Source organism: Leptonotus elevatus, chromosome 18 (assembly GCF_054856555.1).
Source record: "Leptonotus elevatus isolate MCC_2025b chromosome 18, RoL_Lele_1.0, whole genome shotgun sequence".
Lineage (NCBI taxonomy): Eukaryota > Metazoa > Chordata > Actinopteri > Syngnathiformes > Syngnathidae > Leptonotus > Leptonotus elevatus.
In genome coordinates this window covers 9,336,032-9,355,038 of record NC_141256.1, presented here as the reverse complement: position 1 = coordinate 9,355,038, position 19,007 = coordinate 9,336,032, and the positions used below count along the sequence as shown (strand labels likewise).

General features: G+C 40.0%; 1 protein-coding gene across 11 annotated transcripts in view; it reads right to left on the bottom strand.

Annotated features, from left to right (window-relative positions):
- gphnb (gephyrin b) overlaps positions 1-19,007 on the bottom strand; it is an 85,260-nt gene that overhangs the window by 39,499 nt on the left and 26,754 nt on the right. For all 11 annotated transcript variants that reach the window (XM_086060595.1, XM_086060593.1, XM_086060592.1 and 8 more), the window contains exons 2-6: positions 12,116-12,194; positions 5,841-5,898; positions 5,656-5,748; positions 1,804-1,898; positions 1,487-1,553 (exon numbers count right to left, since the gene is read on the bottom strand). In XM_086060595.1, coding sequence (XP_085916721.1) covers positions 1,487-1,553; positions 1,804-1,898; positions 5,656-5,748; positions 5,841-5,898; positions 12,116-12,194 — 392 coding nt within the window. The remainder of the gene's footprint in view (positions 1-1,486; positions 1,554-1,803; positions 1,899-5,655; positions 5,749-5,840; positions 5,899-12,115; positions 12,195-19,007) is intronic.

Here is a 19,007-nt window from a genome sequence, read left to right as displayed (position 1 = left end):
TTACGGGCATGTAAAGACCGAAAAGAAAAATAACCTTATACTTGACTATTTTGTGATGCCAAGTTAGGGGGAAGCGTGACAACTGTAGAACCAGAAATGGCACAGGACAGCATAAAGGCTCAATATAACATTAGCAACATAATTAATTGATTAACTCCCTTGATTTGCTCCCCAAAATGTATACAAACATTTTAAATATTGCCATGGTCCCAAAAGCGTTTTTTTTTTATTTTTAATGCTAGAGGCTTTGATGCAGCAATGGTAGTTATTACAAAAAACGGCCAGCAGAGTATAAGAGATCAACCAGGGCCATGTTGCAACAAGCTCTTTTTGCCAGTGTTTTCAACAGGTTTGTGAATAATGATGAAACCTTAGCTATATTCTAATGCTAATTGCTGCAACACTGAAACAGACACAAATACTTTTTTTTCCTGATGAAAAAAGAGACTCTAATCTTTCTTTTGGTAGGTTCCATGTTTTTATTAGCAATAGAACACAATATTCTGTGGGCCTTGCAAAATCAGTCAAAATCCAATAAAGCAGCCGGGAGCGTAGGGGCTTGCTTCAGTGAAAACGACTGGGAGTGAATGAGTTAAATCCCGGTTATTTTACTGTGCTGGCAATGAGAGAGTTAACTTTAACTGCAAGTTGACACTAATATGTCAGTAGGTGAGTGGAGGGGGGGGGGGGGGGTAAGTCATTGATTAAACGCAATAGTAAAAAATCAATTGCCATGTATGAGTGTGCATGCTCGTGAGATGCAGACAGACGGTGTGGTCAGCACAGTGGAGCAGGAGATGGATGGAGGGGAAAATACGAAAAAAAGACGAGTGGGCGGAAAACACGCACTCGCACTCGCACATACACGCGTCAGAGACATCACAGGCAAAACAAGCCAACACATGTGCTGTGATCTTTGCCTTTGTAGATAACCGTCAATGAATCTGCACAGCCAACACGCAACAACACACACTCACGCGCGCTCTTCAAATCCATGAAGTTAACGACTTGAGAGGGGAACGTACATAAAGTGCCGATGCAGCATATCAGCACACGAAAAAAGGTTACACTTTTTTGTTTAAAATAACACATTTTTACTTTCGGGGTTCCGCACCATACTCTGGCCAATGGTAAAACAAAGGATGTTTTTTTTTTCTCTTTGGTCTCATTTTAAATACATCTACGTTGCTACTAGCCTCATCCTAGCTAGCGCTAAGCTCTTTCGTTAAATCAGACATTTTCTTTTGAAAATGTTACCTAACTATCTCACTATTGTAGCTAAATACAGGCTACATCTTTTATGTAAAAACTATCACTTGCACAGTCAACCAAGTTTGTTTGAAGGTAATAGCGTCCTTTACGTTTTGTACCGTTTAACCCTAATTTTAAAGAGTTTACTCTAACAGTATTCTTAACAACACGTGCTTTATCGATCATTTTGTAGCGTCTTTACAGTACAATTAAAAAGTCCTCGTATCATCCTTACCTGTGAGCCTTTCTTGCTTCCTGGTAAGTTTATGATTAGTGTCTTCCCTCGGATTCCACACACGGGTCTGCGAACACACAAACATACAGGCCAATTGTGCAGAAATAGGAACGCAAGAAGTACAGACCTCCACCAAGCTTTCAGTTTCAGGGAAAACAGCTAAATCTATTATCTATAATTATTACCATTGTTATTCTTTTCCTCATCAAGGTCATCATCTACAATCTATGTTGGTGCCCATAAACAGCCTCATGCTGATGCAAACAAAGAGCCTTGGCAGAGGTAATACAGCAAGTCAGCCAAAGAGTACGTCTGACCTGGAGAGCATGCCTAGCGGTGTGACGTTGAGAGATCCCATCAACATCGCCAGCGACATCCCTGGAGCCTCACGCTCGATCACCTCCTTAGTGGCCTGGAGAAATGACATGATTATAGACGGATCATCATTTAGCAGACTGCGTACGCATCCCAAGTCCGCTAAGAACTACTGCAAGTACAAAACCAAGCCTCTGTGTGTTTTTACCAGCCGTCACAAATGTTTTTTAACACCCCAGTTCAGAACTAAACATACAACAAAAATAATAACACACATTGTATATTCAAATGCTAAAGTCAATGTAAAAGCCCATTGACATGCTAATGGCGAAATTATTCAAAATAATGAATTTTCAAGCACAAACCCTGTAGGAACAAATGAATAGAGATGATATAACAATTCTGAAAGGCACATATACGTCCCGATCTTTGAAAAACAATTAAAATTATTCAATGGAGTTCAATCGCAACTTTCTTCTTCTACTCTTCTGAGCTCATTGTAAGTGTGCATGCACGGCACCAGACTGCCTCTAAGAGGCCAACACGTGAACAGCAGGAATGGTATAAATATTATTTGATATTATTTTTTTAATGTGTTACTTATTTTTTATTATTTATTTATTTATCTTTATTTGATATATTTATTTTCTGATTATTTCAAGTTGCGTTTTCAAGGATTCAAGGAATTTTTATTGCACAAACACACATTTTTCCACAAGTCCCAGGTTAGGACATTAAGTCCCTATATTTGTAAAAATAAAACTAGAGCATCAAAATAAGATAAATATGATAAAGAGATAAGAGAGATGCTTATTAACGGTTTTAATAACCGTCTGCAGCCTCAGGATGAAAAATCCATACATGAACTCCTCATCTTCATCTCTTATACAGAACCAAGATTGACAAAATATTTAAAATCAATCAGGGCAGGTGTAGGTTACTTGGCCAGCCTGTAACAAAATATCTTAATGAGACCTAAAGTGAGGCTGTTACTGTGCTCCTATTTTTTCAATGTTTTATTTTATTTCACCAGGTTAGTATAGTTTTTGCCTTGAGATGGCATAATGCTTCCTGGAAGACAAAGATAAAGTATTGTCTCCTCCTCCAGATGTTTGTGTGCTCTCAATTGCCCTTGACTTGACTGACACTTCAAACATAAAACCAACAAGGGAGAAAAAAAGAAAACACTTCAAAAGGAGATGACAATTGTGGGCCTGGGCTCAGGAGAAGGAGAGAGACAGGGAGGGTCTGAATGATAGATGCACGATCCATATCGTTTGTCATGTAACGACACTGATTGGATGACAGGAAGATCAATTGATGGACATCCTGTTCTCAGGAGGGATTTAGTCGAAACTTGAACAAAAAGTCCTGTACGATAGATATATAGATAGATAGATAGATAGATAGATAGATAGATAGATAGATACCAATCTAACTAGCTACCTAGTAGATACCTAGCTAGCAGACAGACAGCTACAAAAGCTAGCTAGCTATATCTATCTAGAGCTATAGACAAGACAACTAGTAAGCTAGATAAGCTATCAGACAGACAGACAGACAGACTAACAGACAGACAGATATATACATACCAAGTTACCTAGCTAGCGAGCTACTTTAGACAGATAGACAGACAGACAGACATACAGATAGATAGATAGATACCAATCTAACTAGCTACCTAGGTAGCTAGATACCTAGCTAGATAGCTACTTTAGACAGACAGACAGACAGCTACAAAAGCTAGCTAGCTATATCTATCGAGAGCTATAGACAAGATAACTAGTAAGCTAGATAAGCTATCAGACAGACAGACAGACAGACAGACAGACAGACAGACAGACCGACAGATAGATAGATAGATACCCTAGATAGTGTGTGTTTACTTCAAGCACCTGTGAGATAAATGTGTAGGAAACAAGGAGGTCCTATAAGTTTTTTGTTACCGATTGAGCCCTAACACAGTCACATGGTGTGTCGTAAACCCTGAGAGCGCGCGTCGAGATGAAGAGATGTGTTCGTCGCCAGCGTCCAGGGTTAAATCAGATAGAAGGTATTATCAGACAACGTGTACACGTCTCCTCTACTCCCCTCTCCCTCCTGGCCTTCCTTCCAGGAAGATTGCTGCTGTCTAACGTGATTGATGAGGGCCAGTGATACTGCTGAAGCTCAGCTACTGCCAAATCGCGTGTGCTCGGGTGTGTGCGTGTTTGCGCGCGAGCAGCGAGTGAAATCGAGGACATCGTGCGGGATAGCGCAGTACTGCGCAAGGTGGTGAAAAAAGGGTTTGTTTTTCTGTTGAGAAATGTATTTCACTTAGAGGAGATGTGTTGTCTTTACATTTCAAAACAGTTCCCAGGTGCTTGCATGGAATAACACCCCAATTATCAAGACACACTTCACACTAACTTTCTTATCTTGCTGAAATCAGTCTTATTTTCAGGGAAGCCTTCCTCTCTCCCTTAATACTGTTGGACTTCTGGTGAGTCTGGCTTTTGTTACCGTGACAACCGGAGATGGACCCTGAGGTTTTTGGTGACGGAAACTTGGCTGGGTGACTCTCGCCAGCAAGTGTATGCGTAACATGGGGCCGGATGATGATCTCGCTGGACACAATACGAGTGTGAATGTATTGTTTGTAATTTGATTAGGGATGGGCTAATTTTAGCTGGCCTGTAACTTTAGAAGTGTATCAGCCCATATTAACTCATTCACTCCCAGTCATTTTCACTGAAGCAACTCTCGGCGGTTTTACTGGATTTTGAGTGATTTCGCAAGACCCACAGAATATTGTGTTCTATTGCTATAAAAACATGGAACCTATCAAAAGAAAGATAAGAATCATCATTATTCACAAATCTGTTGAAAAACTGGGGGAAAGAGCATATTGCAACATGGCCCTGGTTGATCTCTTGTACTCTGCTGCCACCTGCTGGCCGTTTTTTTGTAACAACTACCATTGCTTTAAACAACCTCATCAGGTCAGACAGACGCTGCATCAAATCCTTCTGAATGCTCTAGCATTAAAAACAAAAAACAAAACCATAAAAATATGTTTCGGGGACCATGGCAATATTTAAAATAAAACATTTTTATATGAGACATGTACTAAGGTTGCAAAATCCTATTGTGAATCATAGCAAAAATAACCAATAACCAATTGCATGCATCTGAATTTTGTTATTAAGAATAAAGAAACAAATCCTGGTTCAAATTTTGTGATTTCTGACAACAAACAAACAATCAGAGGTGGCAAACCCGGGTCAAAAAAAACCCTGCCACAGTTTGGCTTTAGCCATTGATGCTAGCTAGCTAGCTAGCTCCCTAGCAGGTAAACGAGCACCATGGAAGCTAGCTAAGGAGCTAGCTAGCTAGCTAGCTAGCACCTAGGGCAAAAGCCAAACTGTGACAGGGATTTTACTTTCTGGACCTGGATTTGCCATCTCTGCAAACAATCGCCTGAGCAAAAGACAAAAAGGGAGAAAGAAAAAAAAATCAAAGAAGTGCTCGACACACATGTACTGACACCTGCCAGCCATTATCTCTTAATTGCTTACACGATCCCACTTTAAGAAATAATAATAAAAAAAACACAATCAGTAAGGATTTGACTTCAGCCTCTTTATTTCCCATGAGACCGTGGGGCTAATTACACTGTTTGTTAATCATCGCTCACGCAGACACACACACACACACACACACACACGCGTAGACACACTTACATTTGTGTCAGCAAAATGCTAAAAAGACAAAACTAACTTCAAGTAAAGGAAATCACATTTAAGCGCCACGGGTCATCAAACGTTACTAAACAACCTCATGTCTGTTCTATTGACAAACAAAAGTGAACCCACCTCTGGTGTGACGTCTCTCGGTGCAAAGCCGGTCCCTCCGGTGGTTAAAATGAGGTTAAGTTCCTTTTCGTCGCACCAGTCCACCAACGTCTCCTGTTGATATGCAGGTGTACGCACAGTTAGGACCCGAGTGTGTGATGAGGGTGAAAGTTGCTATGCAAATGATGTGATACATAATAGTGTACCTTGATTTCATCGATTTCATCCGGCACAATCTTGTAAGCCACAATCATACCACCCAACCTGAAAGGAAGCAGAAAAAAAGTCAGTAATATATCCTAAATGTTATGTTAGTAGCATACAGTTTATTTATCATCATCAAAAGTTGAAAAAAAGAAAAAAATACTTGAGTTCAGTCTCAATCCGAGAATAGGTTTTGACTAAAAATGTGTCTTTAAATGTGAGCAGGTTTGAGATGACAGTTTTTCCGAGCGGCTCTTCCAAATCTTCCCAAAGTCTTGTGATAAACAGGTAGCATTAAAAATACCCCAAAAGAATAACAACAGAGAAGAGGAAAGACAGAATGCCCTTGAACATCCCCTCCTGCAAGGACTTTACACAGGACAGCCCACTGAAAAGAGGCAGCTGCTGCTGCTGAGACCTGGCGACCTCCTGTGGTCACACTAAGTAGTGCACCCAAGGCTCAAGGTGAAGGCTCAGCACAGACACCTCTTACGCAAGCTCCACCACTTTTTTTTGTTGTATTTTATTTTTTTAAAGACAGCTATTTTTGGAAAAGATCTGCATCATGTTTCCCCATGTGTGACAGCCACTTAAACGCCATGATAGCCACCAACTCTGGGAATATTTTGAAGCCTTTTAAACGGTTTTACCCGCTCACAGGCTGACTTGTCACATACAATAGTAAAATCTGCACATTGAAAATAATCACATTGAAGGTGTGTAGTATAATTTGCTGTCCCCCGTCCACCGAACCAGCCTCTGACATTTCAATGATGAGCACAAGTGTGATGTTTTCCGCCATCTCCGTACTTAGGTTTGTGTGTAGCTGAGCGTGTGCACGTACATGTTCAAGCATGAGCACTCATACTATTATGTATGTGCATGTGTGTGTGTTACACCTCCGGAGAGTAAAGCAGCTGTCAAGACAAATCACCCCCTCTCTCTCTCTCTTTCTCTCTCTCTCTCCTGGGTTTTTATGGCGCTCTGTTTCAGCCCAAATGAAAATATGCTCAACACAAATAACGAGGGTTCCTTCCCACTGTTTCCTAGGCAACCCCTCCTTCCTGTCTGAAGCCTCCACTTCCTGCGCTGTTCATCATGAATGTGTTTGCAACGAGAGTGTGTGTGAATGTTTACGAGTTGTGTTGCGATCATGGATGGGATTTTTGGGCGAGGAGGGTATTGATTGGCCCGAAAATATTTGGCTAAAATGTGATTTAGCATCTATATGGCAGTGTTATAATGTCTTGAGGCTATTAACTATTTTTTTATACTATTTTCATAATTCTAATTAAATGATGGGCTCTTTGCACAAATCCACTATTTCCTGAACTCATTAGCGTTCCTTCATTTCCTGTCATTAATGATTGGACAAACTGATTAATACAGCTGTGCCTGACCTCAGTAACCACGGCGACAATGGTCAGTCACACCTGGATTAATCAGTTTGTTCAATCATTAAAGACAGGAATTGAAGGAGTGGTATTGAGTTTAGGAAGTAGTGGATTTGTGCAAAGAGCCCATTTTAAATATAAATTAAAAACTATTCTCAATTGTCTAAAAGTGCAATCATTCAGGTATTTCATAAATTTAAGAAAAAATACTTCAGACACTGAGACAAAAAAAGGCCTTTAAAATTCTATTTTCTTAAGAATTTATGGGAAAAAGAGATGTCAAAATAATCGAATCATGATCTTATGAACCGATATCGGGGTTGAAAAAGAAAACCAATTCGATATCGATTATAAAAATGTTTTTTAAACCCAGCCCTACTGTTTACATACATATATTGTGTATATAGACGTAAACTCAACCAAAAAAATCATTGAGCACCTGGTTCTTGATTTACAAAGAATATAAATGGTATATCAAAATAAAGCTGGGATATTTGCTGAGCTAAATGTAGAAGCAACGTTTCTCCAATTGAAGGCTATTAAACAAGGCAGGGGTCAAAATCATAAAAAATTAAATGAAATCGCAAACGTTTATTGAGACATTGCCAATAAAAAGGCTAACAAACAGAAACAATTATATAACAATAACAACAACAGTAACAATAACAAGAGCCAAATGAGCCATCTCAGCTCCGAACCAGGACTTTGCATCATCCAAGAAAAAAAAAAAAAAAATTGAAAACAACTAGAAATAATCCACAAAATCAATCACAGGGCATAATATAATCTAGTTTTTTACTTATTAAAGTGGATTATTTACTCATGAAAACTCGACAAATCAAAATCTGCCTTAAAGTTTACCCCACTGTTGGGTGTCCTCAATAAAATATCTCCCTCCACTGAAATTCATCCGAATAAGACATTGACTCATGTTAAAGGGCCGGTGCAGCCTTTTAGGCCGGGGGGGAAAAAAAATCAAAAAAATCCTGTAAAGGAGGGGTAAGCAAAAGGGGGACGAGTTTGAGATTTCAATGGGAGGTGTGTGTCGGAGGCTCTCGTATGGTAGTAGTCTGGGCCTGAAAGATCTTCTATGAATAAAAGACGAGCAGTGTAAGAGGATAAAGGCAGGATGAGACACAGAGTGAAAGGAGTGAGAGCACCGAGAGATACACTGTCAGGGGTACACTTACTGAGAGTGTGCATGTGTGTGTGCGCGTGTCTACCGAAAATCTCTATGGTCGTGGGACACTTTTAAGATGAAACCCATCTGCCAGGGTGATTTTATTAATAATAAACAAGCTTTCTGCACAGGGCACTCACATGTTCCCTTTCTTTCCCCTTTGCTTGCAATGTGGACACACACACACACACAAGGTCCTCGTAGTGGCATGGAGCCCATTACAGCCCATCCATATGTAGGGGAGCTCTCAAGGGGTCACCTCTCCACTGATGGAGGGGGGAGGGGGTGGTCTCGACAAGCCCACCTCTCGAAACTCTGAGTGCTCATGGAGGGGTTCAATTCCCATGATTGAAGCTCGGAAATATCCAACAGAACAACGCCTCCATTTTGTTTGCTGACCGTTAAAACAAACATTAGCAACATAAAAAAAATGTTTGAATCAAGTTCCAGATGTTTCTCCAGTGTATTTTGTCATTGAATGCCAAATTTGGGAAAAATGATGGATTTTCTATGTGTTGTTTTGGGGGAATTCCACTAGCAACGCAGCAGACACGTCCAGGTGAAAATTTAGCAGTAATAAATTCAATAATAATGCATATATTTGTGGAGACTGGGGTCAAGTTGTAGTTTACAATTTTAAAAATGTGCAGAAGTTACTTCATGTTAAAGGATCTTTGTGCAGTTTGTCACTTTTTTACTCGCAAAGCGTAACTGCAGCATCTGTGTCAGGCCCGTTCATGGTGCGCGTGCGAGTACGTGCGCAATCTTAAAGCGACAGCCACAGTTGACAAACGAAGGTGTGAGTGTGAGGTTCCGCACACTGTACTAAAAAAGGATAGGTGCAGTCAGAGTAAAACAGTCAGGGCTCATCATACTCGTGGACATTGGTGGAGCATGCATAATGTAGAAAAAGCTTTAATATTACCTTATTAAACTGCACAATGCACCTTTAAAAATGAGATAGCTCTTAATTTGAAAAGAAAAATGCACTGAGCTGTCACCAATGTCTTACAAATGCAATTATGCCATCTAGTGGCAAAAAAATGACCTCAACACAAATCAATATCACACTCGGTTTTTTTATAGTCCAGTACATCTTTTTAATTTTAACTCTTTTTTATGAATTATTATGAAATTACTGTATCAATGACAAACAAATGCAGCCATATTTCTATTAGTTTAACACAATTTAATTTTTTTATCATAATTAATTGCATTACTTCAATACTTTACTCACGATTAATCACAAATTTTATATCTGTTCTAAATGTACAATAAAATGCACAATAAAATATTGTCATACTCTTGTTAACATAAAAGTGGAAAAAAATGTTAAACTAATAGAAATATGGCTGCATCTTTTAGTCATTGATACAGTATATGCATAATAATTCACAAAATTGAGTTAAAACTAAAAATATGTACTGTATTTAAAAAAAATAATGTGATAATGATTTGTGTTGAGGTCGTTTTTCTGCCACTAGATGGCATAATTGCATTTGTAAGACATTGGTGATCTCAGTGCATTTTTCTTTTTATGTTAAGAGCTATCTAATCTTTAACATGAAGCAAATTGTGAAATTCTGCACATTTTTAAAATTGTAAAATACAACTTGAGCCTAGTCTCTACAAATATATGCATTATTATTATAACATTTATTACTGCTAAATTTTGTTTGCTGCGTCGCGACTGGAATTCCTCCAGTACAGGTTTTCCAAGTAAGGGGCGGTCATTAATCGCGCGTTAAGAAAATGAGTGGCATTAAAGGAACTTTAAATTAACTCATAATTAAGGCGCTCATTTTGACACCCCTAATTATTTTAGATGCCCTATTAGGGCTGATTTGTGGCACTGAGTGTTTTAGTTTTAGATTATAAATTAGGAGCCAGCCAGCCGAGAGTCTAATCAAGTGTGTCAATTTTTTTTTTAGTCTCAAGAAACATTTACCTATAAGAAACATGTCTTACACAAAAAAAGCTCTCAGAATACTTAGTTCAATTTTTTTTTACTTGTATGCTGCTGTAAAAAGGTCACAAAAGCACTGATGTTCAGTTTGTGTGTTTTATTTCAGATTTTGCGACACTTAAGATACTCTGAATTTGAAAAGACAAATGTACTGTTACTGTCACCAACGTCTAACATGAAACACTAATGCCACCTAGTGGAAGGGGGGGGATTATATCAACATAAGTCTATGACTAACTTTAAAATAATATACCTTCACTTTTATGTTAATTGATAAGTATAATATATTTTATTGTACATTTAGAACATATTAAAAAAAAAAGTGTGATTAATTTGCGATTACTCGTGACTTAACTTATGCGATTCATTAGGATAATTTTTTTTTTTATTGACAGACAGCCCTACTTTAAACATATTATTGTAATACTTGTATGGCACTAAATAATGCTGCGATGTTACTGAAAACAATGCCTGCAGATTTAATAACGTGTTTTGAATAGATACATTTTTTTTTAAATGTCCATAATTCCCCAATGGGAAAAAGGAACAAATTAGAGGAATCAAGGGGATTGTATTTGGCTTTTTAGGTTACACTGTACGGGTATTTATTGTTGTGGCCATAATTATATGCAGTACTCAGGTTTACTTTATATTTACAACATTAAAGCAACTTTTTCTAATGGCACATTTTATACGTGCACAAGGTAACTGAAATTGTACCCAAAAAGTTGTTGTTGTAGTGGAGTGATGTTACAGGACATTGTGTAAAATAATAGCAACCACATTAATGCAAGTGTTATTATTATTATATTTCATTACTATTGCTATTTGTGAATTTTGCATGTAATCCAACAAGTAGCTGGCCTTTTTTTTTTTTTTTTAAACAACATTGTATTGTTTCAGATGCTACATTTATAATCAGTGAGTCATGAGTTCCTGATCACAATCTGCGACTCGGTCTAGCATGACAAACGCAACATGGCGCACTGTGCGTCACGCACAAACATCACATGAGGCATGAGCAGCCGAAGTGGACACGCAGCCAAAGACATGACAGGACGGGAGCGCTTCATGGTCCCTCAAGCAGGAGGGCAAAGACACCGCATTGATGCTGACACCCTCGCTCCAGTAAATCAATGGACGTAATGAAAATGACCCGGGCAACAGGAGAGGAATGTTACAGCACTATTGCGATTGAAAAAGGCAATTTGCGGTCTGAATTTTATTTAAGAAGATCCTTTATCATTTTAATGTTTTTCCCTGATACATCTATGTTTTAGGAAATTAAACAACAGGCCCAATTATTTCGTGCATTAGATTTTCTTTCCAGTTGGGACAAACCACAAAAACTTTGACGATGATTGTAGATTTTTTTATAGCGTTATTCACGCTCCTTTTCATGTTCCACATCCTTATTCATAAAACAATTGCAGATTTCACCTCCTCTTTGTGAAATTAACGACTCCTGCAGTCACACTGAGACAGAGGAGCGCGCTGCGACGCTTTTGTTGTTGCTGTGCATGCTGGGAATTTCCCTCCACAGGGCGACACTGAGCCCCGACACGTCGCGTTCCAGAGATATTTTTAGTCCCTTTGTTATACTCCTTAATAAAAAGGCTCCCTCCATCCGATGTGTACAAACACACATGTGTTGACTTTAGGTGGTAGATTCAAAGGTGTGTGAATTATGTCCTTTTTAGCAATCTCTAGGAGTCATCGATTGAGACTAATACTCACAAGGACGGATCATGGACGAGATCTTTGAGGTTGACGCCGCTGCGGTCTTCTGCCAGGTTTCGGTAACAGCTGTCACTCACTGCACAGACAGAAAAAGAAGGAAAATAAACAACTAACTACACATGATATGCTACCAGGGGGCATGTTGGCCATCAAAAAGTTTGTGAAAAAGTCCGTATGACTGGTCCATTCTAGGCCAAAATGGCCATGCACAATCCAAGGACTGTGTCAGTGTCCGTAAAAAAACAACAAAACAAAGGCATACAACATTAGTTTAAGCAAATTTTGCAATAATAATAATAATAATAATAATAATAATAATAATAATAATAATAATAATAATAATAATAATAAATATTTTGTGGGGAATGGGGACTAGTTCCCCTTTTCATTTAACAGGTCGTCACGATTTGCTACTCTTAATTTGACAAAGACAAACATAACGTTACTGTCGCCAATGTCTAACGTGAATCGCTAATACCGACTAGTGGCAACCCCCCCAAATAACTCACATCCGGATGTAAGAACATAACAAAAAGGCATACAATATTATTTTAACCCAATTTTGCAACAACAACAACAATAATAATAATAATAATAACAACAATATTAAGCCACTCTGAAAAGACTCTGAAAAGACAAATGGTACTGTTACTATCACCAATGGTACATGAAACGCGTATGCCAACTAGTGGCAGAAAAATGACCAAAATAAGAACACTCACAAGGAACTTTTGTAAGGTCACAACTCATGTCCAGATGTAAAAAGGTAAAACATTTTTTTTGCTTCTTTCAGATTTCAATTCATTTCAATGAGGACAATGGATTTGATGTACACATAAATCTAGTTATTAGTTTAATTCATAAGTCAAGGTACCTCTGTAGATCAGAGTGGTGTAATTTTATTACCTGAGTATTGGAGTTTTCTATATCTATTTTTATCCTTTTGCTATGTGAATTTATGCTTAGAGTCAGTATTATGAATAGAAACATTGGACCATGAGGGCCACCATGGGCCACGGTCACATTGGCCTTTATAAGATAAAGTATTATGACTTTTTTTTTTTTTTGATCTTCAATCTGTCTCCACTGTATCAAATTTAATATAATCCCGCTACCCCGCTCCCTTTTTAATTTATGATGCTAACATTGTGTGGTCCCATCATGGTGGAGCAGGTGCGAGCCACATGAGTCATGACGTGCGACAGCGATGGAGACGACCATGGCGAGAACAGAAGACTAAAAGGGGCGAGATGACGGGAGTGTGGGGGGGGGGGCTAGTGAAGTGGGGTGACAAGGTGCGCCGTGAAATGTGCACATATGCGATACAAAATGATGCACATTCTGTAGAGGCGGGGTTGATGATGGAAACATTGTAGACGGGGCTGCAAATTTTATGATGGTGCCATGATCCGTGAAAAGGTGGCGGTGGGGGTGGGGGGGGTCGTGTATGCCGACAGGTGAAGCAAGAATGGCGTAAAAGATGGAAACTTCACAGAGGGATGAGAAGGAGGGAGTGTGAAAAAGGTGGGCGGGAAGTGATAAAAGAGAAAAGTTGGGAAAAATAAAATGAAGGGAGACATTTTTAGGTAGTTGGTGTTTGGGGGCGGGGGGGGGGGGGCGAGCAGCCATGTGGAGGTAAACAGAGTGTGCAGGACGTTGCTGTGGGCGCTGGCAAATAAACGGGAGAGTGCTGACATTTGCACACTGGGCCAGCTCGGAGAGGACACGTGGAGAGAGAGGGAGAGATAGAGGGAGTACAAAGAGGTGAGAAAGGAGAGGAAAAAGGGGGCATCGTGTGCGTGTGCGTGTGTGTGCGTGTGTGTGTGAAGGGGAACTTCCTACATGACTGCAGTATTCCTCACGCACACACACGCGCATCCATGCGTAGCCCTTCCTCAGTCTTTTCTCTCCCAGCTACCCCTTGATCTAAAAATAGACATTCCTTTTTCCTACAAGAGGCAGCAACCATTCTGAACCAATCAACGTGTTCTGTCAAAGGCATACATGCCTGCCCCCCCCCCCCCTCCACCACGTGTGCAACAAGGGGAACCCCTGGCTGAAGGTATGAAAGTACCCCCCCTCAAAGTATCCTCTCTTCTTCTCTGCTGCCAGCCATTTGTAGAAATCGCAGAAAGCTAATCCCTTCTTGTGAAAACAATGGCACAAAAAAGGGGGGGGGGGAACAACTTGGAAGCGTGGAGGAAGAGGAGGAGGAGGAGGAGGAGGAGGAGGAGGGGGCGGGGGGTCTCAAATTGAAAGAGGCTTCAAAGGAATATTAATATGACTGTTTGCAAAAGAGATGAAGAATATGTAGGGAGCCTGAAAGCAAAAGATCGATTGGGGGAAGTGGAGTTTCTCGCCCTTCCTTGATCAAATCTGCCAAAATCGTGTTACACCACAAGTTAGACCGGGTTTTTGCGAGTCTAAAATCGAGTCTACTTTTTATCACCAAATTGCGAGATGCGTTACACGGTCCCCAACACGGTAAATTATACAAAAATGATGTCAGGGTTAGGAAGTTGTGGACCCAAGTGTAGGGAAGCAACACAAGACAAGGATGAAGTAAAAAAAAAAAAAAAAAAAAAAAAAAAGGGGGGGATTTAATTCAAGCAAAAGGCAAAATAAAAAATGCCCAAAAACATAGGTCAATGCTACAACTAAATCAGGAACACGACGAGACAACTAACAATAGGACGTGGCACGGTCGTGAAAACAACAATACACCCACACTGACCACACAACAACAGCAGACGAAGGCCCCGGCCAGATGGAAGCAAAGCCGGCTTCGTTCCTCAAACAAATCTTGTACACACGGAAGCATTTTAAGACTTGCGTGCGTCCAAAAGAAGACGCTGAGGACGTTTAACGGCTGTAATGTGTATGCCAAGTCTGGAGTGGCGCTGTTGCGCAGCTACAGGGAGTTAACGGAAAGCGTAGAAGAAGAATCACTTCTTTTTTTTTTCTAACTTTATTGCAATCTACAGAACAAACATGGCTTTTGCATGTATCAAACAAAACAACATGAAAAAGACTAACACAGGAGAAGGGACAATGGCGGGTGATTCAAGTACAACGTCGCTTGTTGAACGTGGGAATAAAGAAGCAAAATATTTTGCTGCCAAAGCATAAGCAAGCTAAGGAGGCCAAGCAAAACGACGACGACATCATTGAGCTGCGACCATTACGTCATCACTGGAGGAGTGTCCAGACGGACGGCGTACGGGGGGCGCGTTTTGAAATCTTTCCACTCTGGAGCCCGCATTCAAAAGCGATCGGGTTCAAGCTCCGAAACGGGGCCTAAATACACTCACACTGATTGACACATGACACACCTGGGTGAGACACAAGCGGCTAAGGGCACTGATTGGCCAACACAGGTGGACGTGCTTGCACATGACGAGACAAGGTGAGAGACAAGGAACACATAAAACACGGATCACAGACAAAAGACAACAAAAACTCCCCTAAAAAACAAACAAAAACAAACAAAAACCCAACCCCACAGAACCGAATCATGACAACGCGAATGTTTTGATGCCCAGCGCATGGACGCCTGTTTACGAAAATAGAAACGATTTGAGTGTTCAACCCATCTGCCTCTCAGGTACATTTCGGCAGCACACGACGTCTTTTAGTGCCATATGTTAAACAAAACAGGAAGTCCCCTCGAGGCGGGGCATCAAATTTTGCGTTTCAAAATTCCTACTTGATGAAGCTTCACCTAGAGCTACTAAAATTTGGAGGCATATGTAACATCCCTCAAAGCACAAATAAATTATTTTTGAGCCATGTGCTAAACCAAACAGGAAGTCCGCCATTTTGATTTACCTCGGAATTTGTCTCCATTTTTTTGGCCGTTTTATAGGGGGTCTTATTTTAACAAACTCCTGCTGCAGAATTTAGCCGATCGTCTTCAAACGTGGCGTGTATCATCTTAAGATATTAAAGATGAAAAGTTATTGAAAGCTTTTCATTTCATCGTACGCTTTTGCCATGGCGATGCACTGAAAAGTTTTGGGGGGTCTAGATGTGAGCGAAAACTCATGAAACTCTGCACACGCATCAGAACTGCCATGAAAATCAATATTTTACAGATTTCTTGCGCAATTTTTAATAAATGGCTCGGTAGTGCCGGCCACAAATTTTTAATAAAGCATTCCCGGTTGTACGCTTCACCTACACTTGTGAGAATGGGAGGCATATCTAGCAGCCTAAAACCTACAAAAAAGTCAAGCCATATGCTAAACCTAACAGGAAGTCCTCCATTTTGATTTTATGTTAGGAATTGCGCACCATTTTTTATCCATTTTAGATGAATACACATAATACTTTGCCCACACAAGCCCTGGGAACAACATTTCTATTTTAGAGGGTTCTTGTCCTGACAGTACCCCAACGTGGCACTACCCCAACGTGCAAGTACCCCAACGTGGCCAGGGTTGCGAGGGCCCTTTATAGCTGCTCGCAGCTCTAGTTTATGTATTTATTTAGACAGTGACAGAGTTGATATCATTTTACTTTTATACACCACCCGAATGGATATGAAACTTTGTTCAAGTTAGGTAACAAGCATTATGGGATGCATTAGCTTGTTAGCCGCCGCAATCGCCAAAATCCATCAAATGGTCAATCAGCCATATTTTTCCCAAGGACAAAATGTGTTTGAAGCGTTTGATTGACTTCTTCGATGACCTGACAGGCAGTGTACGCTTTTGCTGCAGTCAAAACCAGTTTGTGAATGTTTTACAATTGCATCAAAGTCATTCAAACCTTCACCCGTATCCATGTACAATGGGTGAAAGGAGACTGGAAATAGCACATCGAGTGATTTGACCCAAGTCTATTAGTCCAAATGAATGAGTTGAAAGCAAGTGTCATATCATAAAATCATTTTTTTTCAAAAAGTCAGTCATTATCCAAACACTTCTGGACCTCAATTTCAACCCCCCCAAAAATACCTGTAGCAGTGTTCGGGATCCAGAATCAAACTGTGAAGCAACGATGCACTGCAGTGACCCGTCACCCCCTCCGGAGAGCACTGGAGAGCACTATTTCCAACAAATCTGCATGGTTGCACAGCCACTTGGACACCGGCAGCAAAGGGCAGACAGGCAGCTGTCAGGGTCCAAACTACCACGGCCGCTCATCCTTTGGTTCCTTAAATCTTGTTCCGGCTCGCGCAACCCAATAAGTAAATATTTTCATCTTTTAGCTTCAAGAAAAGAATTGCCAACAAATACAATAATAGTGTGTGTATTGTAGTACTTTGTTATTTGCCGTTTTGGGGCTCGGGCCAAAGAAATAAAAGACGAATACTGGCACCATCTTATGATGTCTTTGTGCTATTTTGTTTGATTTAAATTCATTGATAGTGTTTTTTGTCTGCCTTTGAGAGGTCCTGTTTAGTTGGCAGTCCTTCATTGTACTTTGTGCACAGACGAAAGTATGTTATCGCTTCCCTCCCGACTACTAATAGTTTTATAGTCTACTTTGCTGCTACAATTTGTCTGCATTCCCAAACATTTATTATTATGTGTAAATGTTAAAAGGAAGTTTTAATGACATAGTGTTTGCTGTACATATGTATGTGTATGTGTATGTGTACATGTGCTTGCCTACTTTGAGGGGGAAACCCCATTAGTGTCGGTTTGGAGATAATGAGTGCTGACTGCCTTATGTCCTGGAAATGATGGAGTAGGAAAGACCGAGGTTTATGAATGCTGCCAGATTGACAGCACATGGCCTGTATAACTTTGAAAAGAATAATGGATGGTTCGAACCAGGCCCGTGCCTCTCATTTAATTGTCTGGTGTGGCATTTCCACGACAGTTTTATCCTGAACATGACAACAGCATTTTGGAAATAAATAATATGAAAAACACAGGACGTGCGTATTTGTATGCCAATACAGAAAGTCAATAGTGGAATAAAATATCTCATCTTTGCTGTTATGACATTTTTTTTTTTAAATCTGGGAATTATTTTTGAAGTGGTTCTAGAAGACTTCAATTCAAATTCAAATGACTGCTACTTCCATTTTTTTCAATCAATTAATTCGTTTTCTCTCAAAAACTTATAAATACGTTCTATTTTAAATATTACCATGCTCCCAGAGACGTATTTATATGTTCTTTTTTTAACGCTAGAGCATACAGAAGGCTTTGATGCAGCCACTGAACTGAAGAGAATGCTTAAAGCAACGGTAGTTATTACAAAAGAGGCCAGCAGGTGGCAGCAGAGTATAAGATATCAATCAGGGCCATGTTGCAAAAAGCTCTTTCTCACACTGTTTTAAACAGATTTGTCAATAATGATGAAACTTAGCTATATTCTAATACTAATCGCTTCAAAACGGAAACAGATAGAAATATATTTTAATATTTTTTTTTCCTGATGACAGAAGAGACTTTCTTTTGGTAGGTTCCATGTTTTTAAAGCAATAGAACTGAATATTCTGTGGACCTTGCAAAATCAGTCAAAATCCAGTAAAACAGTCGGGAGCGAAGGGGGTTGCTTCAGTGAAAATGGCTGGGAGTTAATTTTGTGAAACGATATATTTAAACAAGTTTGAATTCATCAACTGAGGAGAAAATAGAATGTGATGCCCCCCCCCCCCACACACACACGTAAATATTGTTTTCTTTGTAGACATTGCCATTTCTTGATCCCCTCGGCCATGATCTCCCGTGCTCTGGCGTGCCTCCTTGATTAACCCCTTAACAGCAAGTGTTTGTGTTGTTATGTGAACATCAACATCTCGTGTGAGCAACATCACTTTCACGCTTCTGACGATCACGGCCCCTGCTCTCCTCCCACTGCCGTTGCCTGGGGATATCCACGCCGCTGCCGTCGCATACACCCGCACTCAACTATCAATTGGCTAATAAAT